This window comes from Onychostruthus taczanowskii, unplaced genomic scaffold (genome assembly GCF_017590055.1).
Source record: "Onychostruthus taczanowskii isolate IOZ18803 unplaced genomic scaffold, ASM1759005v1 scaffold73, whole genome shotgun sequence".
NCBI lineage: Eukaryota > Metazoa > Chordata > Aves > Passeriformes > Passeridae > Onychostruthus > Onychostruthus taczanowskii.
Window position 1 is genome coordinate 3,222,816 of NW_024505118.1, and position 22,048 is coordinate 3,244,863.

Here is a 22,048-nt window from a genome sequence, read left to right on the forward strand (position 1 = left end):
ACCGTGTGTAGTCCAGTGATAGGGCAAGGAGGAGGTCATGATTTCCCTTCTCTCAAGCCCTGGTAAGGGTTCCAGTGCATGTGGACTGTAGGAGGAGGAAGCCAGGATCCCCAGATCAGGTGAAAAATACACTTTATTTACAAGTAGAAACATTTAAAAATGCTGCCTCAGCTTCCCTGGGAGGAGCAGGAGGACAGGGCAGGTGTGGGGGGGTCCCACACACAGGGAGCAAGGGTAGTGGCACGAGGGATGCTAAGTTTCACCTCTGTCCCTGTACCTGGGGCTGCAGAATATCCCTGGGAACAGCTCAGCTCCTCCTCTGCACTCCTGTGTGTTTCCAGCCCACAACCTCTGTGCATCCCCTTGCCTTGGGTCCCAGAAGGGTTTGGGATGACAATGGGTACAGGAAGGGCAAGGGGGCCTTGCCATGCCCAGGGCATCCCTACAGTTGTCAGTGGGATATGCAAGGCAGTCGTGTGGGTGGTCCCACCTGTTCACCCTCAGTGCTCCTGGGCCATGGGGGGACAGGAAGAGGTGAGGGGGTGCAGGTGGGGGTCCAGGGCAGAGCCAGCAATGCCAGGGACTGGGGAAACCTCAGGATTGCCTGTCCTTGCGCGACTGGCGACTGGCCTGTAGAGGACAGAGCGAAGATGGGAGGTTAAGGATCGTGAACGTGTCTGAGCCCCATGCTGGGACCTGCTGTTGCCATAGCACCCCAGGGACAGCAGGACTGTCCCCCTTTTCCCCATGGCCTGTATGAACCCAAGGCAGGAGCTGCGGGCACTGGGGCGAGCATGAGCTCAGAAGTGTGCCCAGGGGGTCAGGCAGTACCTACCTTGCCCTTTGGGGACTTGGCGGTGGCGATGCGGGATGAATGGCGGGTGCCGCTGGAGGATGTGGGAGTGCCCCTCTGGGCCACTGCCCGGCGCAGCAGGTGCCTCCTCAGCACCCTGGGGCTGTTGATGCTGAAAGCCACCGACTGGCGTCTCTGAGCCTGCAAAAGAGGGGCAGGACCATTAGCTCAGGGTGGGACAGGACAGAGGGGTCCCTCCTGATCCCTCTTTTTCCCCTCTGAAGCTTACTGGTGTGGCTGGGCCTGGCTGCTCACTGTCTTGACTGACTTGGGAGCCACTCTGTGCACTGCGGTCTTGGGTGGTCTGGGGCAGTGGGCACCTGGATCGCTTCTTGGACTGGAAAAGAAGGGGACCGGCTAGTACTGCCTGCTGTGGGGCTGGCAGCAATGAGGGAACTGTGGGGTTGCAGGGAGGGGATGTGATTGAGGGTAGCAGTGCCCAAGGAAGGCAGAAGGCTCAGCTCTTTGCCTCTGGAATGGCCTCCTTGCCAGCACTGGGAGCATCCCGAATACTAGACACACCACTGGATGCTGGGAATACTGGGCACTGGAATCCGGGATCAGTGGGAACGTGTGGCAAATGGGGGTGTTACTCACAGGGCCACAGCAGCTCCCTCAAAATGTGGAAACCTCTTGTTCCCAGCAGGGTGCTGTGATGGGGAACTGAGCTCACCGGGGGGGTGTCAGGGCTCTGGTGGCTCTCCTCCGAGAGGCGCTTCCTCTGCCGGGTAGTGATGCTGCTGGGGGCCTGGGTGCTGCGCTGGCTGCCGGTGGAGATGGCCTGGGAGGGCTGCCCGCTGCCACGTTGCAGCGTCTCTTCTGGGTCCCCCATCTTCACATCCTCATCCGTGATGGTTCCAGAGGAGGTGGAGGGCTGGGGAGGGGATGTGGGGATGTTGCTGAAGGGCGCTGTCCATTGCCAGACCCCCTCCCAAACTCCAGATATGGGCAAAGCGCTGCCTGACCTCCCCCTCCCGCCCCTTACCATGCTCTCTAGGGGGTAGCTGGTCTTCAGGTGGGGGGGGCAGGCCTGGTTCCTCCGCTGCAGCTCTGCAATGCGGTTCCAGTCATCCAGTTGCTCCGGCTCATCCTGGCACATGCCCAGCTTCGTGGTGCTCTGGCCTAAATCCGAAGCAAGGAAGGATGAGGGGGCTTCCAGGTAAGACCTGACTCCCCCAAGCCAGGGCAGAAACCCACAGCCAGCAGTTCAAGTGCCCACACACACCGAGGCTGGAGCTGCTGGTCTGCTGCAAGCGCAGGGAGCTACGGGTGGCTGGTCGGTACCCAGGGAGGCCTGAAGTGCCAGGGGTCGTCTCTGCAGAGGAGACTTCCAGCTTTTCAAGAGTTTCCTGGGAGCAGAAGCTGGTGAGGGAACGGGTGGAGGCACCTGAGTGCAGGCGGCCCTTAGCAGGGGAAGATGTTTTTGTGGACTGAGCCAATGGGATGTTCTTGATGCAGACCAGTTCCTCAGACTCTGCCTGTTTCTGGGAGAGAAAAATCCACAGATGGGTTTAGGTTGAATGGACCTTAAAGCTCACGTCCTTCCCTTGGCTGGGACACCTTCCACTAGATCTGGTTGCTCTAAGCTGCATCCAGTCTGGCCTTGAACACTTCCAGGCATGGGTCAGCCACAGCTTCTCTGGGCAACCTGTGCCAGGGCCTCACCAACCTCACAGGGAAGAATTTCTTCCCAATATCCCATCTAACCCTGCCCTCTGTCAATGGTACCTTTACTGTGGCAGTCATCACCTGGAACTTTCTGAGTTCCTGCACCTGCCATTTGGAAACCACCACCTGAATGGGAAGCAGGGAGGAATGGATGGATCTATCCTCCAAGTGAGGTGGTGATGGAAGCGAGGACAAGGAGGGTGAAGCTCAACTATGCCATACCCACCTGAGCTTCCAGGCTGTGGATCTGGCTGGTAAGATTCTTGCAGCTCATCTCAGACTCCTTGGCCTGCAGGATGCTCTGCTGTAGCTCCTTGGCCAGCCTCTCCGATTTGCTCCGAAGCTCCGTGTTCTCTTTCTGCAGGTGCTCCATGGCCTTCAGCTTCTCTGATAGCTCCTGGTTCTGCTGCTTCTTGGCATCATAATGACTTTTTGCCTTCTCCATCTAGAATATAAAGCAGAGGAATCCTGTCAAGCTTCCCAGCAGTGTCAGGCACGGCATGGCCATACTAGCCCCCAGCATACCTGCCCTTTGTAGTGCTCAGCTGCCTGCTCCTTCTGGGTGAGCTGCACCTGCAGCTCTGCCATCTTCTCCTGATGGCTTGTGACCGCTGCCTGCAGCTCCCCTTCGAGTGCCTGTGGGCAGGGAAGAGACTGGCTTAGAGGCAACCCAGGTGAGCCCCCTGGCAGCACCAACAGCTCCAGGACCCAGCCCCCAGCTCCAGGACCCAGCCCCCTCTTTACTTTAACTCTCTGCTGCTGGGTCCGGGTGGCCTTCTCATGCTGAGTCAGCTTTTTATTCAGCTCATCCACCTGGAAGAAAGAACATGGCTTGATGAGATGAGCTCCAGGCACAAAACTACAATCCTGCTGTGGAGGAGCACAGCCCCTCCTCTCTAGCCAGCTCTAGGGCACAACGAAGAAATTTCCTGTCACAGGGCAACCGTTCAGCATCACCCACTGCCAAGGAAGATCCCAGGACATGGCAAGGTGACAGTCACCCCATGTTAATCCTTACAGCAAGGATGGATGGAACTACCCAAGCGTTAAGGAGCAGCCATGTGCTGGAAGCAAAGCCTGTGTTAAGTTCCCAGTGCCCAAGCACTTGCAATCTGAGTCCCACAAGTCTTCCAGCACTCTTTGACACAGGTAGCTGGCTGCTGCAAGTTCTGGCCTGGCCATGCTCTGCCTGCTCCAGGGGATGCTTGAGGAGCCCTCAGCCTCCTGGTCATAGCCACAAGGTCTCTGCAGAGTCCTGCACAGCTCTGGCTGGGACTGGACAGGGAAATGTGGCTTTTCCAGCATTGTTTCCCAAGTGCTAACTCCTAGCACATCTGAAATCAATGCTGCTCTAGCCACATCTGGACCATGCTGTCTGAGCACAGCTGTTCCTATCAGTTATGCCAACAGCTGGGCCTTGGTTAAAGGTGAAGGGAGAAGCCATCCCAGCACTGCCAGTCCTACACTGAGGAGCCCTGGATGCTCCTGGCAGCCACTTGCTGCGTGTGCTGCCGTGGGGTGTGCAAGAAGCCATGCCAAGGTGCAGGCACCAATGTGAGGGAGCAGGTGGCAGGATGGGACCCCACTTGCTACCCCCTGGATGTGCCCAGAGACTTGGAGCCAAGTGCCCTATGGCTGGGTCCATACTGTGAACAGTTCACAAGAGGAGAGGGTGGCTCCAACAGGAAGTGACAAACAAGGAGGACTGTGCACTGTCACTGAGCAGCCAGCTCTTGGTGTGTGTTACCTGCTTAGTTTGGTCCTTCTGGATTATCTCCAACTGCTCCACCTGCAAACACAAAAGGCAGAGGGGAGTGCACAGCTGGGACATAGGCTGTTTTTCATACAACCATGGAGTCATTTAGGTTGGAAAAGCCCTCTGAGACTGAGCGTGCTGCCAAGACCACCACTAATCCATATCCACGTGTCTGTTAAATCCCTCCAGGGATGGGGACTCTACCACTGCTGTGGGCAGACTGTGCCTTGGCTGGACAACCCTTTCAGGGAAGGAATTTTTTCCTAATATCCAACCTAAGCCTCCCCAGGCACAACTTGAAACGATTTTCTGTTGTCATGCCACTTGTTAATTGGGAGAACAAGTTACCTGGGAGACACCCCCATCTGGCTGCATCCTCTTTTCAGGGAACAGTTTCACCCTTTCAGGGGAGAGACTGTCTCCCCCAGCCTCCTTTTCTCTAGGCTCAGCCCCCCCTTCCAACTCCCTTAGCTGCTGCTCATCAGACTAATGCTCCAGATCACTCCCCAGCATCGCTGCCCTTCTCTGGAAACACTCCAGCACCTGAATGTGACAGTCCCTTTCACACCTAGAAATGTGTCCCACACCCCTAGTCCCTGTGCTGAGCAGGACATGGATTCAGGGGTGTGCAGAAGGCTGAACACATCCCTTTTCCAGGAGGGCTCCCCATTCACATCCCTCCTGCTGGGAGTGGAACCCCTACCTGACTTGTCAGTCTCTGCTTCTCTTCCAGGAGTTTCTTCCTCTCTTCCAGGAGTTTCTTCCTCTCTTCCAGGAATTTCTTCCTCTCTTCCAGGATTTTCTTCCTCTCTTCCAAGGCTGCTGCTTTGCTGCTCTCATACTCCTTACTCAGATTCTCCAGCTTCTGTACTGCCTCCTTAGCCTCCTGCCTGCTGCTGGTCACCAGCTTCTCAGATGCTGCCCGCAACTGCTCCAGCTCCTGCATGTGCCGCTCCCTGGCCTGGCCCAGTTCTGCCTCAAGCTGCCGCTGCCCTTGGCTGCGGCTCTTGCTGAGCCCCTGGTTCTCCTCAGCCAGCCGAGCATTGGCCTGTTGCAGCCCTGCCAGCTGTGTCCCAGCCTCTGCTGCATCAGCCTGCAGCTGCTGAATGGCCCGGTCCTTTTCTGCCAACTGCTCCCGCAGTGACGGCACCTCGGCCACCTCCAGCTTGGCCTGCGCCAGCTCGGCTTGTAGCGTGGACACAGCTTTTGCTCTCTGCTCCAGGTCCTGGTGGTGCTGGCTTTCTAGGGAGGCATGCTTGGCCCGAGCGCTGTCGAGCTCCTGCTGCAGAGCAGCCAGGAGCTGCTCCTTCTGTAAGCACTTGTCCTGGCAGACCTTTGCCTCCTGCCGCAGCTCATCCTCCCGCTCGCTCTGGCAATGGCGGTCCCTCTTCAGGGCCTCAATGGTCATCCGCTGCTTCTCCATCTCTTCCTGGCACCGCTGCACCTCCACCTTCATCAATGAGCACCTCTCAGCTGCACGGGAGGCTGCGGTGGCCATCTCTGTCTGCAGCACTCGCAGCCTCTCCTCCAGCTTCTTGCTCTTCTCTGACTCAGCCAAGATCAGGCGTTTCAGCTCCTTGCTCTCCCCTTCCTTCTCTGTCACCTGGTGATGGAGGATGGAGACTTCATGCTCCAGGCTGCTGATCAGGCTGTTCTTCCTCTCCATCTCCTGGACACACTGGGACACTTGTTCCTTCCAGCTCTCCTTCTCCTGCATGGCAGAGCGGAGGGACACCAGCTCCTTCTCTGCAATCCGCAGCTGATCCACGGTGCCTTCCAACTCCTTGGACTTGAGCTTCTCCTGGGACAGTTGCTGGGAGACTCCCTCCAGTGTCTCAGCAGTTCTTTGGGCATCCGCCTCCAGCCTGGCCACACGCTGGGCTGCTGTTTGCTCTGCCACAGCCATCTTCTCCTGCAGGGATGAAATCTCAGCCCTCAGCCTCTGCTCCTCACTCTCCTTCTCCTTTGCCCATGACTGAGTGCTGGACAAGTCAGCCTGGAGGCTAGCCAGCCGTTCTGCCTGGGCTTCCACCTTCTCCTGCTCAGCCTGCAGCTGCTGACAGGTCTGGCTGTGCTCTCGGCTCAGCGCCTGTATTTCCTCCTTCAGCCGCCTGCACTCTTCGTCCTCCCCTCGGGCAGCGGGAGAGGCTCCCACGGGCTGCTCCTGGCTCTCCTCTGGCAACTGGCGTGTGGCCAGCTCCTCGCCCTGCCCTGGAAGAGCTAGCTCCCGGCCCTGAACCAGCTGCTGTCTCTCTGCCTCCAGCTCAGCAATCCTGGCCAGGTTGCCTTCCAGGCACTCGGCTGCCCGTCTCTTCTCATCCTCCAATATACCCTCAGTGTTCCGCAGGGATTCCTCCAGGAAGAGCAGCTGCTCCTGCAAGCGGCTGTTCTCCCGGGCCAGCTTCTCCCTCTCAGCCAGCCTCTGTTGGCTCTCCTTTAGTTTGCCCTCCAGCTCCTGCAGCTGGGTTTTCAGTGCCTCTGCTGCCACTCCCTGCTGCTGCTGGGCACCCAGCTCCAGGATCTGGGCTTCCAGTTCACCGACCTTGCGGCTCAGTGCAGCCTTCTCTTCATCCACAGTCTGCAGCTGGCTGCGAAGGGATGTGTTGGCCTGCTGGAGCTGCTGCAGGGCAGAGTCCCTTTCCCTCAGGGCCTGCTCATGCTGGACGCTGAGGGCAGCCAGCCGCTCAGCGTGGCCCTCGGCAGCCTGTGCCGGCAGGTCTCGCTTCAGTCTCTCTTGGGCCCAGTGGCTCTCAGAGAGGGAGTTCTGGAGGCTGGTGACAAGGCTGGCCAGCTGCCGCTTCTCCTCCTCCAGCTCCAGTCCTTTGGCGGTGAGGCTGGAAACTTCCTGCTTCAGCTCCTCCAGCTGGCAAACAGAAGAGCAGGGAGACTGTATTGGGTCTGACTGAGACAGAAAGATAGTGCTGCTCAGCAGTACCCAAAACACTGGTGTGTTATCAACGCCTTTCCAGCTACCCATGCAAAGCACAGCACTGTGAAAGCTCCCAAGGGAAAATGAACTCTTAGCACACACCACCACCCCCACCCCAGCCCCCCCAGCAAGGGTCTGGGAGTGGGCACAATGAGGCCAACTGACACAAATTAACCAAAGGGATATTCCACACCATATGATGTCAGCTCAGATATAAAAGCCAAGGGAGGTTGGAGGAATGGAGGGCAGTCACTATTTTAGTGTTTGCCTTCTGGAGCAACCACTACATGTGCTGAAGCCCTGCTTCCCAGGAAGTGCCTAAACATCACTCGCTGATGGGAAGTAGAGATTAGCTTTTCTCTTTGCTTATGCATACATAAATTTTCACTTTTCCTTTTTTCCTTTAGTAAAGTGCCTTATCTCAACCTACTAGTTCTCTTCCATCTTATTTTTCTCTCCCCTGTCCTGCTGGGAAGGGGAGTGATAGCGGAGCTTGGTGGGCACCTGGTGCCCAGCCAAGGTCAGACTACTACAGGGACAAAACATACACCCCCTATTACTCAAGCTGTAGCCAACATGCTCACCAGAGCCCCACGTGCTGCATCCCACTGGGAGCTACCCAGTGCCTGCGTTCCCTCCCATCACACCCCCAGGGCACCTTGCTTTCCCCTCCGCCTTGTGCCAGTCTGCTCCCTTGGACCCAACACCTTCTTTTCACCATGCAGGAGATGCTGTCTTCACAACCAGTTAATGTTGTGGGAGGCTGGGGAAGCCACCAGCTCCCTGGCAGCAGTATTTGCAAATTCAGCCCAAAAATTTGCACTCTCCAACTGGAGTAGTTTACTATTCAAGCCCTTGCTGCAGGAGCCCCAATGTACCTTCAAAATGTCCCCCATGACTTCTCCCTTCTCCTGGGTGCTGCACTCCTCCAGCTTGGCCAACTGGTCCTCCAGCACAGAAATCTTTCCCTGTAGAATCTCGATTTTCTCTTCTGAGCATTTCTGGGGACACAGATGAGACTGAGCATCGTGCAAGACAGAAGAGCCAACCAAGCAAGGAGAGGCACAGTCACCCACTCAGTACTGACATCATGCTTTTCCAGCAGCTTTATCTCTCCCCACTACGAGGACAGCAGCCTGTCCCACCATGGGGAACCCTATCTAGGAACAGGGAGAGGCTTCCCACAGGAGCTGACAGTTACACGGCTTCTCCCTGTGTGCTGGCAAAAATGGGCAGGAGGCTCCTGGCCACTGCACCCTGCTTGCAGTTGGCATCTCCCCCAGCTGGGAGGGGGCTATGGGGGAGCTATAGGGGGGCACCCACCACTCCCCAGGCCCGCTGACCTTATCCTGCAGGGCTGCATGCAACTCCTTCTCCAGCTGTCGCTGCTTTTCCTGCGACTGTGCCATGGCAGTGTTGTGCTCCTCTGAGAGCTCATTCAGGGCTCGTTGCAGCTGGACCATATTGCTGGCAATCTCCCGCAGCTGCCAAGTGAAAATCCACCCAGTCCAGAAGAGAGGCAGAGTGTGCCTGTGCTGTTCAGGGCTCTGCCTACTCCCCATTCCCAAGAGCTGCAGCACACATGGGCATCCTGGGTTCTGGGTGTTCACCACATGCAGGCAGCTCCACCCAGCCCCCATTCCCCCACCAGAGTTCCTATTTGGATCAGGATCCAGAGCCCAAGGCAGGCTTGGTCACTGGGTCAAAGATTGCATTAGCAGAACCATAAACATCCCAGCATCCAGCACTGCCATCAAATCCTCCTGCCGGGCTCCATCACAAGCAATTGGGCTGTGGGGACATGGAGAGGACACTGCACCCCATACCTTGAAGGAAAGATCCCCATTCTCCTCGGAGAGCTGGTTGATTTTTCGGTCCATCTGGGCTTTTTCAGTCTTCAGGTCCTGGCACTGCCTGAAGGCCTCGTGCAGGCGCCCCACCAGGCTGTGGGAAAGGAGATGGTTAAGGAGGCGGTGCATGCTGGCAGCAGGCAAGGATATCACCAGGGATTGGTGCTGCTGGATTTTGCCACGGAAACTAAAGGTTCCAAGGGATCTCCATGCCTTGCTGTGACTCTACCATCAACCCAGCTCTAAAACTGGGTCGCGATAGGTGGCAAAACAGAGTAGAGATAAGCAATGTTTGTGCTTTGCACAACCCAACTGCTCCAAACTGAGAGCAGAGGCAGCTGTGGGACTCCAGCCATGGCCCTGCAAAGGGAAATAAGTGAGGAAAGGACAAAAAAAGACATGGCACTTCCAGTGGACATTGGGCAGCTTTCCTGAGTAAACAATGGCACAGGGAAAGAGCAAAGACCAGGATCCAGTGTGACAGGTGATTTCAAGTGTGTGACAAAGCCTAGTACATGGGATCAAAGTAAAGGCCTGGGAAATGGGCTGGAGTCAGGAGTTCCAGGATCACCCTAAAAGCTTCTCCTTTTCCAGGGCAGGTGAGACCCACAAGGTCAGCTCACTCTTTTCACATAACAGGAATAGCTGCTCCCATGCAGGGTTTGAGCTAAGTCGGCTGTTAGAACAGGCTGCATGGTTTGGGACTGGATCCATGCCCACTGCAATAAAAATGGGCTGCAGGCCATAACTGCCCTGAGGGCATGGGCAGCATGATGGCAGCACAGCTGTATCATGGGCTGATCCCACAGCGCGGACAACAAGGGAGCAGGGGATTCTGCTCCTCTCTGGTGGGACCCCATCTGCAGAGCTGCCTCCGGCTCTGGGGTCCTCAGTATCACAAGGAAGTGGAGCTGCAGGGGCAAGTCCAGAGGAGATGCTCCAAGGGCTGCTGGAGCCCCTCTGCTCTGGAGACAGACTGGGAGAAACCTGGGGGTGTTCAGCCTGGAGTTGAGAAGGCTCTAGGGACATCACAGAGCACCTTCCAGCACCTAAAGGGGCTCCAAGACAGCCAGAGAGGGAATTTGGACAAGAGTCTGGAGTGACAGTGACAGTCTCCCACTGACAAAGGACAGGGTTAGATCGGCTATTGAGCAGAAATTCTTCCTTGAGTGGGTGGTGAAGCCCTGGAACAGGTTGTCTAGAGAAGCTGTGGCTGCCCCATCTCTGGAAGTATTCAAGGCCAGGCAGGAGGAGGCTTGGAGCAACCTGGTCTAGTGGAAAGTGTCCCTGCCCATGGCAGGGCATTCCAGCTGAATGAGCTTTAAGTTCCCTTCCAACCCAGACCCTTTTCTGATTCTATGCCTGGTGTCTTCTCCCCAGCAGCAGAGGAACAAGAAGGTTTGCTTTCTCCCCTGTTTCATGCACTGCTAGACAAGAGACAGACAACATAGAGTCTGGGGATGTGGGAGTGACAAGGTCCCACCTAGGAGGAAGGAGTAGATGTTCCTGGAGGATTACCTCTCATTCTTCTCCCTCAGCTCCTCCATTTCTTTGGGCTCCAGCCGGTCTTCAGTTTGCTTCTCACTGAGCTTTACCAAGCGATCAATCCGCTGCTGCATTGTGGTGATCTGAGCATCTGGGGAAGGGGGCAAGAAAGGGCTTGTTACCAAGTCTTCATGTCACCTGAAGCCCCCACAACAGCATTTCTGCACAGAAACTCTCTGCAGCAGGAGATCAGAGCCAGGCTACCAGTGCTACTGCTCAGCATAGGTGTTGCTTCAGTCATGGCTTTTGTTGCCCAGCATATATAAGGGAATACAAGATGGAAGAAGGAACCTGGAGTCTCACTTGTGGCATGGCAGGATGGACCATGCATGAGCAGAGTTTTGGTGGGGTCACAACAGAAAAACAGAGAAACAAGGGGAGATCTCTGCCCCACAGAGCCCTCCCTGCACCCCAGGATGTCCTGGACTGACCCTTCTCCATGATGAGCTTGTGATTCTCCACCACCTCCTCCTCCAACTCCTCCTGTTTCTTTCTCTCAAAAGCCAGCTGCTCCTTCAGCCGCCGCAGCTGAAACTGGGGGGTCTGCATGATGTCCCCCATGGGCGAAGATGGAGTGCTGGGCAGGCTGCAGGGAGACACACACACAAGCTGGATTATCCCGAGCCAGCACAGGCCCCATGCAGCCAGACCTACTCTGCTACTCCCATCTCTGGGGCAGGTTCTCCTGCCTAGATCCCCAAGGAACTGCTGCATTAAAAATCTAGGGACAAACCAACACACATACAAAACAATTTCAATAAAGGAGGTAATATAAAAGCTGGTCTTTCATTGGAGGCCTCCAGGGGCAAATATGGAAAAATGCCTCCATTTGGAGACATGGTTTAGTGGTGGCCTTGGCCGTGCCGAGGGCACAGTTGGACTCGATGGTCTCAGAGGGCTTTTCCAACCTGAACGACTCCATGGTTCTAAAAGGAGCTAAAGCCCAAGCTCACCTCCATCATCCATACCCATATCATGCCCGAGCAACATGCAGCAGGAGAGCACCAAGGCAGAACAGGGCATTCCGGGGAGTCAGCATGCAGCCTGGCTACATCTGTGGGTCCCAAAACCTGCCCTACCCACTCCTCCCTTTCTTCATTTCCCCTGGCAGCCAGGAGGCAGGGCACATACTTGGTGCTGGGGAAGGAGGCAATCCTCTGCAGCTCCAGGAAATGCACCTCTCGCTTGTGCGGGAGAGAGACCAGTGGGGAATGCTCCTCAGAGCTGCTGCTGAACACACTGGACAAGGATGCCTCTGCTGGAAACAAAAAGGGAGAAGAAGGCTGTGATCTTCAATATCTAAGAGGCTGAGCAGCTGAAATCTCAGAGGCACAGGAACCGCAAATTCCAGTAGGGATGGAACAGCCAACTGAGGAAGCCATAAACCTGCCCTACATCCCCATCCCTCCTGCTCCACAGTCCTTCCCCAGCAACTCTGCTCCCACAAGACTGTCAGCATCCCACCTGCTCCTCTCCTCCAGGGAAAGGCTGAGGTACTGTTGAGTGGGAAGAGCCAGCAGATCTAAGGTAGCCCTACTCTTGGAGTTTACAGGGGACTGTTTTGTAGCTGACCGCATCTGGGTTGTGCAGCTGCCTTTATGGCTGGGCAGCTACAGCAGCACAAACAGAAGGAAAAGCCAGGGCCCAGCACTTACTTTTCCTCTGCAGAAAAGACTCCAGATTCTCATTCAGGCACTCCTCGTTATCCAGCACAAATTTGACAATTGATGCTAGTTCAACCTGTGTTGGAAGAGCTGCAGAGTTAGTGGCTCTGCTGCAGGTCACAGGCAGCACCACAGCAGGCGTGGGGCGGTGGGCAGCTCCCTGCCTGCCTGTGCCGCTGCCCACACTTGCCTGCCACAAGCTTTGGAAAGCCCAAAACCACCAGTGAGCACCACAGTGCCCACTCCACACCATCTTTCAATGAGACCCAGGAGGGCAAGTCTCAGAGCACTTTCCCCCAAAGGAACCACTGCTTCCCCCTGCACCTCAGATCCAGAGGAGGAACCCCAGAGGGATTACCTGGGTCTTGTAGTCAAATTCCTTCCAGTCCCCAGAGTTCTTGGAACTCATGGCGGTGTGATACAGGAGCAGCACGGCCACCTGAGCAAGGCAGGAAAAGCATGACTAATCCCAGGCCAGTCACAAGCACATTGGTGCCATCTGGGACTAAAACATGCCACACAGTTACCTTGGCCAGAGCCAGCTCCTCTCCATCCAGGAGTTTCTGTGCAGAGACAAGGTTTTCTGCAGCCAATTTGTGCCGGCAGTGCTCTGCAACATGAAGCGGAATTCCCAGTCACATAGGAGCCACTGGGCACACTGCCTCCCCTGAGGTGACACTCATGGCCACAAGGGAACTGTAATGCATCCCCAGGGAGAATGGACATGGGGCAGGATGAGCTCCAGAGCTGAGATCCCAGTGGTCAGCCTTGGCCATTAACTCTGACCGACTTTCATTCCCCTCCCTGGAACCCCACCCTAAATCCCAGCCTCCCCACCTTGGCACCTCTCCTCCAACATCAGGACAAACAGAGAGCTCCATCTCTGGGTGGGATATGGTGTCTTCCCTCCAGGAAAGGCTGAGCATGAGTGTGAGAAACTTCCCATTTCCCCTGCCAGGATTTCTGCTTAGGTAAAGGTTTTCAGCTAGGATTTGAAGAGCTTTACTCCAGGTACCCAACTAGGAAAACTGCTCCAGACAGCATCACAAGAGCAGCCACTGGCACTCTGCCTTTCACACCCAGGACCTCCTTTGCTCTGAACCTGGGCTCTGGTAAGGATTTCCATCTGGAAGTTTCCCCTTCCACAGCTGCTGCAGGAAAGCTGCTGGCACCTCACAAAGGTGTTGATGTGGGGTGAGGGGGTCACTTTGTGGAGAGGGAAGCTGCAGACAGCAGACCAGACTCTCTCAGAGGTCAGGGGCACCAAGCAGGGGCAGTCGCTTTCCCCAGCACAGCGAAGGGTCTTACTCTGCAGGAAACCATGGATGAAGGAGATCCTCTCTGGCAGTGGCTGCTCCAGCACGGACTCCCCCTCCTTGCTCCCGTGGCTGCAAGAGTGCAGGGTTTGCATTAACTCCTTCTGGAGGGATTAGACCAACGCTGCTGAGTTTTGTGCAGCAGGGTTTGCTGAGCCAGGGGCTGGCTCTAGGGCGCTGCTCTGCCTTCTGCCCCCACACCAGGGCCAGCAGAGCCAGGACCAACCACACAACGCACAGAAGTGGAATCCCTCAGAATCCCCCTGCCAGGAGAGCAGCTGGAGCCGGGCAGCCGACACCCCCTGGCACTGCTTCCTATTCTGCCTGCCAGCCCTGGCATCCAGCATAGCACAGGGAGCTTGTGGTGGCCCCACTGGCCAGGAAGCACCACAGGGGCCAGTCCGTGCATGGAGCCTGGGGCTTTTCTTGCTGGATTTTGGGGAGGCTGAAGCTTCCTCTTGCATTTATTTTTGACTACACTCTTCCTGAGCAGTGATCAGTTCATGGAATATCCTGAGTTGGAAAGGACTCACAAGGGTTATTGAACCTAACTGCAGCTCAGAAATGGCATGCCCAAAACTCACACCAATCATGCTTGACCAGTACTGTCATTTACTCCCAAGGTGTCAAAAGCAGGAACCTGGCCTGGGACAGGGGCTGCCGTGAGGATTTGTTCCTCCTCACGGACTTCCCTTTGTGCCACCGGGAGCTCTTCAGATCAGCCAGCTGCTGTGGCAGCTGCCCTGCTGCCACCCCACTTTATCAAGCAATGGCCAGGCCTCTTCAGAGAGCATGTGCCACCAGGATCCCTATTAATCCGAGCTGGAGCACAGACCCAGGAGATTAACCAGGTCTGACTAAATATATCTGCTGTGCCGTCAGCTCCTTCCTCCCCACCCACTGCAGGCAGATCCCTGCTCCAGGCAGGCTCTCCTTACCCCACACAGGAGGTAATTATAGTAGACAGGCTCCCAGTGAGCCTCCCACCGGAAGGGTTTGAAAGCAATGCATGGCAGCCTCACACCCTCTCAATTTGTTTTGCCAGCTCCTTAACCACCAGGATTTGTCCCACCTCTGATGCCCATTATGGCCTGTAGATTTTAGTTGCCCCTTGCTCCCAGGCAACAAACACAATTCCTGTAGGAGGCATTCCTCCCAACCCTGCCCAGCCACCTCAGGTCCCAGGATGGAGCAAACAGGCTCCATCCTGACCACACTATACTCAGCAGCAGCCTGACATCTCCAGGCAACAGAAGCACTTCATGGGGCAGAAACTGTCATTCTTTACACTGCTTTCCAGATACAAAGTTTTCTCAGGATCCCAAGACTGCCACTCAGGAAAACTTGCTGGGCTGTTCCCTCACCAGAGCAGCATAAAGAGAAATGGATAATCTCCTGCGTGGCTGCAGGAACCCCTGTGCCACTGGCAGCAGCACTCAGGTCTTTTCTTCAGTGCCAGGAGTGAACCCGGATGTTAAATGCCAGATGTGATAACAAGTCTCAAATGACTAAGGAACTCTGACCAAAACATTCCCTGGGCAGCTCTGTGGGACCCAACAGCCCTGCAAGCAGACCCCAGCTGTGCAGTGGCACAGATGAGAAGAGATCCCAGCATCTCATATTCCAGAGGAGGAGTAAATACCCCAGGAGCCCCACTCCCACCCTGCCCAAGACAGGAGCCTCTTAGCTCCTGGGGGCCAAGGCCAAGGCTCCAGGGACAGCACAGACCCAGCTGCGTGGTTTGAAATGTGTACACAGCTCCCCATACTCACATTTTGTGGATAATTCTGATGAAGACACTACAGTCCTGGAGCTGGGATAGATCACTGAGGGGATCAGGACAAATCTTTGTGCTGTTCACCTAGAAATGGGGTGGGACAGTCAGAAACCAAGACAAAACTGTGCTGTGCCACTCACCATCTCCAGTCCTGGCAGGGGACAGCAAGACTGGTCTGGGGGTGAAAGTAAAACTACCCCTTTAAACCACCCCTGCCCAGGGAACAGATGAACATGATCCCCACAGCTTCACCTCTGGGAGTCTGGCATAGGTCCCATTTATCACACTGCTGGACCCCTCTTCCCTGGAGAGGCTGAGAGATCTGGGGTGTTCAGCCTGGAGAAGAGAAGGCTCCAGGGAGACCTTAGAGCCCCTGCCAGTGCCTAAAGGGGCTCCAAAAGAGTGGGAAAGGGACTTTGGATAAAGGCCTGGAGTGACAGAACAAGAGGGATTGGCTTCCCACTGACAGAGGGCAGGGTTAGATGGGATATTGGGAAGAAATTTTTCCCTGTGAGGGTTGTCCAGAGAAGCCATGGCTGCCCTATCCCTGGAAGTGTTCAGGGCTAGGCTGGATGTGGTTTGGAGCAAGCTGGTCTAGTGGGAGGTCTCCCTGCCCATGGCAGGGCATTCCAGTTGAATGAGCTTAAAAGCCCCTTCTAACCCAAACCATTCTATGAGTTTTCACTTGGACAACCAGTGCTTTGTGAGACAGATCCAACAACCCCTTTGCAGTACAGCTGCTGCCTGCTTCAGGCTCAGCTCCATCTCCCAGGCAGTTTCCATGACCAGACCAAGCCATTCCAGCATTTCTGGTTGCTCAACAGGAAGGGTGAGCAAGGCTTCTCCTGCAAACACCCACCTGCCCAGGAACAGCAGGAACTGGACTGCCCTAGGACCTGCCCCAGCCACAATCCCTCCTGTGACAAGCCCCAGCATCGTGCCCCAAAGCTGCCAGTGCTGGCAGCAGCATGTCCCACCTATGCAGTGGGCTTCAGCAAGGAGGGGGGACTTACCCAAGCAAGGAGAGCAGCAACCCTTGCGCCATGAACAGACATTGTGGCCAGTCTGTTAGGTTCCTGCCCAGACCTAGAAACACCAACAAAGGGGGAGGGGGGATAAAAAAGGTAAACTATTGTAATTATGTTACTAAATTACTTGCACCCAGCACCAGGCATTTGTGCCACCAAGGAAGGATGTGTCTCTGCATGTGGTCAGCTATGCGGGAGCAGCCAGCATCCTCCTGCTTGCCCACAGGCTCAGAGTGGGGAGCAATGCTGAGCAGCAGCCAGGTCCATTCCCACAGATTAGGATCCTGACAAGGGATCAATGGAAAACTGCTTCTCAGGCTCCTTATTCTCCTTCCTGCTGTGCCTTCCTCCCTCGCCTCCAAATGTCACTAACACTTCTTGCCCAGCAAGGCAGTGGCCAAGCCATTGAAGCGCTGCCAGCTCCCCTTCCCATTGCTGCTAGTGAAAGAACCACGTGCCGGGGGCACAGGTAGCTCGCTGGGCATCGCTGCATTGGATGGGAGCAGGGATGAGCTGCCCTGACGGGATCTGGGATCACTGCCAGGTCCCCTTCACAGCAACCTTTGCCTCCACACTGGCTGCCCCCAGTGCCACCCTGGTAGTGTCCCAGGGGAGGGGACTGCTGGGAGCCAAAAAGTCACCCAGATGAGGAGGGGGCTCCTCACCCTGTATTGCACCTGGACACCCGCACCACGATGGGCCAGGAGCCTGGTTGGGATCTGCAGTGCTCAACCAGTCACGGTGGTTTTGGGGACTACAGAGCTCCCACTGCCGTCAGTCCAGCTGGAAAGCACGGGATCCTCAGCAGGACAGGTCCTCCCTCAATTTGGCTAAAACCCAGCTCCCTGTCCCATGGCTGGGTCACTCAGCAACTAGTGTCCCTCCCCCCGGTGGCACAGCCAAGACCTCTCCCTAAAAATCCACCCAAAGGCACCGGGCAAAGCACTCGTGCAGCACTGGATGCAGACCCTCAGAGAGAACCGTGTCCCACCAGCATCGAGCCGGGTTTTACCAGAACCAGTCTGCAAACACACGGGTGCCTGGTGTGAGATCTGGACGGGCAAGGCTACCCGCTCCTGCCGCGATCACAGCCTGGATGTGACACTGGTGACAGTTGCCACCCTTAGCGTCTGAGACAACGCCACGACCCGCCGCGAGGACGTTTCATTCGTATGGCAGGCGGGAAGTGGTCGGGGAGCCCGCCAGCGGCCGTGAGCGCCTTCCAGCTGCATCCCCGAAGAGAGCAGCTGCAGGAAGGCGGTGGGAACCGGGGAACGAGTCCCGGCGGTGGCGGCGGTCGCGGCAGCATTGTCCTTCCCCTCCTTCCCCCGCCGCTCCGGTCACAACTCGGCGTTACGCAAACGTCCGGCGCTCGCCATGGGGAGCGGAATCGTCCGACCCTGGACTGCCGTCACCCTGCCCAGGCCCAGTGACGGAGTGCCGGTGGGGCCGGCACAGACCCGCTCCCGGCCCCAGCGCAGCTCAGGGAAGCCGGGGCTCGGCAGAGAATGGCTCCCGATGCTACGTCTCCCTCTAACCTGGCTGGAGTTACATCCCAGCTGACCCCTGAAAAACTACCCCCGATACGCACACACCCCGCGGCCACAGATTCAACGGGAACCGGACCCTACGGGTCACCAGCTAGACCAGGGAGGCCTCGGACGAGGAAGGGAAGCTCACCCCTCGCTGCTGTTCCGGAGACTCTCGGAAGTCATCTCCGCAGCGCCCGGGCTGCCTGAGGAGGATCAGGGCCGCAGGATGGGGCTGCCCCGAGCACGGCACAGGAAGGGCACAAGGAGAAGGTTCTTTCAAACCGGCGCTGGGGGCAGCAGAGGAACTCGCAAGGAACGCGGCCGCCGACTGCCGCTGGCGAAGGTTCCGACTTTGCCAAGCCCCGAGAAACGAAGAAAGCCCCGAGCCTCAGCGCTCCAGCCGCGACCGCCCCGTCCTTAGGGTCGGGGACGCAGCTGAGCTTGGCCCGAGACGGAGGCAATGCCACAGGCGTGCCCCGCCCGCCCGAGGGTTCCGCGCCTTGCCCACCTCTGGCACAGCCGCGCTCTGCGGCCCTGGGCCCCCGCCGAGGAACCACCGGGGCCCGCCCCGCGGGTGATCTCAGCTTTCCCCGTACCGTGATCGTAGCTGGGGATCGTGTCCTTCTTCAGCGTCACCGGGGCTCCAGCCCGTACTGACGGCCCTCTACACCACCGAAGCCGTCAGGGCGCGGACCACGGCCGCGCGTACTCGAACGGCGGCGGCCGCTCTTATTCGAACGGCAGCGCCCGCCCTCGCTGCTGCCCATTGGGCACCGCCGGGCCGGGGGCGTCACGCGGGCGGGCGGACCGCGGGGTCCGGCACTCACACCGGACTGCGGCGGAGGGCGCCCTGCCGGGCCCCGGCACGCACGCGGGGCCGTGGGCTACCCGGGGGACACACGCAATAGCCCAAGCGAGGGAAGCTCTAGTGTCGGGGGAGGGGGGAGGTTATAGGGCTGCCTGGGGCCAAGGGGAACACAGGCAGGGCCCACCCGTGAAGGTGTAGTGACACAGATGGGAACACGGGGGTGTGCGGGAGTGCGGGTCTCGAGTCCCCAGTCAGAGGTGAGGACACATGAGGGGAGGTTGTGTGACACGTGGAGGGGGTTGTGTGGGGCCACACGGAGTACTGGAGCCCACAGTGAGTCAGGGGACACGGGGGGGACTCTGGCGGTATGTCACGTGCAGACAGCCCACTCTGTCCTGCAGTGCCGGCTAGGCAGGAGTCCTCACCAGCCCCCAAACCTGTCAGACCTACTAGTGGGGCCTCGTCTCACTTGGGGGGTCCTGCGCTTGTCCCAGTGGCCACAGCCCTATTTCATCCTGTAGAGGCCCGGATAAGTTTAGTCGTGGACTGGATGGTGGTGGCTCATGTCCCTACCACTGCCCAGGCCCCACCAAGACCTGAGAAATGCTTGTTAGGCCTTGGCCTTCACAAAGAGCACCCAGACTAAGCCCCTCTTGAGCTTACTGGATATAATCTGTTCCAAGGAACTAACAGATGTTTATCGAGCATCTGTTTTTTAATGAACAGACTCGGAAACTTATTTTTCTTGCCTGAGTAACAACCCAAGTCAAACAGTATTTTTGCTGTTGAACCTTCAACCAACTCAAATTGTGGCCAGGACGGAAAATTACCATGACTAAAGCCTACTCTCTTGAGTCCTTCTAGACAGCAATCCAAAGTGAGACCTTTTGAGCTCTCAGTTATAAAGGGCTAATGCATACTCAAGTCCACTCTCTAATGACCCTATAAACCGCAGTCCAAAGTAAGTCTCACTGAGCATTCTATTCCCAGAACATAGGAGAGCTAATGTGTGTGTCTCAAACACAGATAACTGGATGGCTGCGGAATCAAGCAAGGACTGTTGGCAGTAAGCAAGGACTGTTGATATTAACACGCCATGAGAAAGAAAAAGATATGGCTGAAGAGGGAGGCAAGGTGGAGAAACATCCTTGTTGTAGTTCCTGCTGATAAGCACAAGACAGCACAGCATAAGCACAGGGATGAGTGGCAGGAAGTGGGCATGGACTATAGGGTAGGATTAAGATGACCAAAGACCCCTAAACCCCTCTGACCCATTTCCAGGAAGACCTGAAAGAACAAATTGCGCATGGTAACTAATCTGCATAGAAAATGAGAAATCCATCTTCAGGCTGGGGAAACCTATCCATGAAAAGGTACCCTGCAATTTCTATGCCAAGTGTGTAATTTACTAATGAAACTTTCTGATTACTTGCAAACCCTGACTTTTGACATTCCTTTCGACCTTGAGCATTGAGGAATCTCAGGGGCCTCCTTCCCCTTAAAGGTGGGTCATCATACATTCCCTGTCCCCTTGTCCTCTTGGCCCTGCAGGACATGATCAAAGAGGTGACAGGGGTCAGACAGATGTGTGTACCCCCCACCAGAGTATGGCTCTCCCATCACATCCATGCTGTGTCCGACAGAGAACAGTGGAAACAGGCACTGGATGAACGTGGCTTTATCTACTGTGGCAAAAAATAATAATTAAAAAAAAAGAACGAAAACAAAACAAAACAAAACAAAGGTCTAAACATGTAAAAAGGAGAAGGGATGGTGTTGGAGCCACCAGGCCCCATGCAGAGCATCACATCTGGCTGGCTCCAGCCCACCCATCCTGGTGACCTGGCACATGGTGCTGACCCACACCAGGGCCTCCTCACACTGGCTGTTCCCTTTGTGCTTGTCCCTGTGCAAGGCAACCAGTTATCTCAAAGAAACTGTTGCAGGAAGTTAGCCTCCAGTCCTAAGGAGTCCCAAAGCCCATCCTGGGCTTTCCTCCCACCTCTAACAAGGCCTTAAACCTGACCTAGGCTTTGCCCTCAGCTCTAAAAAGTCATGTCAGGGCTCTGGGCATTACTGCTCCTCCAGGATGAGGATATGTCTCTGGGGAGCATGGCAAGGGCTCAGGGCTCAGCCCAGCCCTGCTCACCTGCTGCAGGTCTGCAAAGGGAACAGGGTCGCTGGCGAGCACTTGGTGTGGTTGGTTAGTCAGAGATGGCAGCAGTGGGAGCTTCTTCCAGTGCGTCAGGTTGTTGCTGAGCATGGCCAGGCGTGTGCTGTCAGGGAAGAGCAGCGAACATCAGTGCCATGCCAAGACATGGGGACATCCAGAAGATGGGTGCTGCACCCCCAGGCATCCAGCACCCCCAGGAGGAGAAAGGGAGAGCAGTGGTGCTGCACTCCCAGCATCCAGCCCTCTCCACTCCCTACACCAGAAGGATGAGGGAGCTTCCAGCTCTCCCACACAGGGACCTTTCAAGCAGAAGCAGCCACATCCAGCCCCCCACCATCTGCCCCAAGGGCTGGGTGAGCACAGGAGCCCTTTGTCCTGGGCTCTGCTGCCTGCACTGCCATCAGCTCTCCCTGAGCAGGCTGCACCCTGCTTTCTGAGATGAGGCAGCCATTCCACATGCCGAGTTCACTCCCCCAGGCCAAAATCCCAGGGACCTGCCCAGGGACACACACAGCTGTGAAGGACTGCGGGCACCCCAGGGGAGAAGTGCAGGTCCCACCTGTACTGCCTGGCTCTGTCCATGTACTCATGCTGCTCCATGCCCTGGGAATCCGCTGCCGACACGTCAATGATGTTGCTGCAGAGACACGAGACAGTGGCTCCCACTGGAGGATCATTACTCCCCCTCAGTTCCCTCCCTATCTCAGAGCATCCTCTGACCAAGGCAGACAAAATCCAGCACCCACCAGACCAGCGCCCACCAGACCAGCACCCCAAAACAAACATCTCAAGTGTGTGGCGTGGGGAGTTCCCAGAGTCACAGGGCGTGTTCCCCCACTCACTCCAGGAGGTGCAGAGCTGCAGCCCAGCCCTTGATCCTCTGGCTTGGCTGAATGGTAATGCAAGGGTTGTGAGAAGAGCACAACAGAAAGATCATGGTCACAAACACCCATGAAAACAAGATCACAGAACCAGTGAAACTGGAAAAGCCCTCTGAGCCCAACTGTTCTCCCAGCACTGCCGAGCCCACCACCCCAAGTGGTCCCCAAGTGCCAAGTCTACACCGCTTTTAAATCCCACCAGGATTGGGGACTCCAACACTGTTCTAAGCAGCCTGTGTCACAGCTGTACAACTTTTAGGGAAATTTT

General features: G+C 56.5%; 2 protein-coding genes across 4 annotated transcripts; both read right to left on the reverse strand.

Annotated features, from left to right (window-relative positions):
* Positions 1-115: 115 nt before the first annotated feature.
* On the reverse strand, positions 116-20,639 carry NUMA1 (nuclear mitotic apparatus protein 1). Of its 3 annotated transcripts, XM_041422264.1 has the most exons (24): positions 18,067-20,639; positions 16,372-16,444; positions 15,354-15,442; positions 13,574-13,653; positions 12,793-12,875; positions 12,624-12,704; positions 12,257-12,341; positions 11,733-11,859; positions 11,033-11,187; positions 10,575-10,692; positions 9,033-9,150; positions 8,550-8,690; positions 8,085-8,207; positions 4,981-7,179; positions 4,269-4,310; positions 3,266-3,334; positions 3,047-3,157; positions 2,748-2,966; positions 2,079-2,337; positions 1,839-1,975; positions 1,527-1,727; positions 1,083-1,190; positions 836-994; positions 116-630 (listed from the first exon to the last, which is right to left on the reverse strand). In XM_041422264.1, exons 1-24 carry the CDS (start codon positions 18,099-18,101, stop codon positions 595-597), a joined length of 4,848 nt encoding a protein of 1,615 aa, XP_041278198.1. In that variant the 5' UTR covers positions 18,102-20,639; the 3' UTR covers positions 116-594. The 3 variants fall into 3 exon arrangements, with proteins under 3 accessions (XP_041278198.1, XP_041278199.1, XP_041278200.1); XM_041422265.1 differs by lacking the exon at positions 1,083-1,190; XM_041422266.1 differs by lacking the exons at positions 116-630; positions 836-994; positions 1,083-1,190; ... (1 more) ...; positions 1,839-1,975; positions 2,079-2,337 and adding an exon at positions 2,420-2,647.
* Positions 20,640-20,768: 129 nt separating this feature from the next.
* On the reverse strand, positions 20,769-21,683 carry LAMTOR1 (late endosomal/lysosomal adaptor, MAPK and MTOR activator 1). Its single transcript, XM_041422284.1, has 3 exons — positions 21,646-21,683; positions 21,459-21,536; positions 20,769-21,002 (listed from the first exon to the last, which is right to left on the reverse strand). Exons 2-3 carry the CDS (start codon positions 21,497-21,499, stop codon positions 20,780-20,782), a joined length of 264 nt encoding a protein of 87 aa, XP_041278218.1. The 5' UTR covers positions 21,500-21,536; positions 21,646-21,683; the 3' UTR covers positions 20,769-20,779.
* Positions 21,684-22,048: the final 365 nt, after the last annotated feature.

What these genes read in the sequence shown, in the direction of transcription:
- LAMTOR1 (XM_041422284.1), bottom strand. Translation starts at nt 21,499, where the DNA reads ATGGAGCAGCATGAGTACATGGACAGAGCCAGGCAGTACAG. An exon ending in GACAGAGCCAGGCAGTACAG is followed by an intron (nt 21,003 to 21,458) that starts GTGGGACCTGCA and finishes CTTCCCTGACAG; the next exon opens with CACACGCCTGGCCATGCTCA.
- NUMA1 (XM_041422264.1), bottom strand. Translation starts at nt 18,101, where the DNA reads ATGACTTCCGAGAGTCTCCGGAACAGCAGCGAGGG. An exon ending in ATGGGGATCTTTCCTTCAAG is followed by an intron (nt 8,691 to 9,032) that starts GTATGGGGTGCA and finishes TTCACTTGGCAG; the next exon opens with CTGCGGGAGATTGCCAGCAA. An exon ending in CCAAGTCCCCAAAGGGCAAG is followed by an intron (nt 631 to 835) that starts GTAGGTACTGCC and finishes TGTCCTCTACAG; the next exon opens with GCCAGTCGCCAGTCGCGCAA.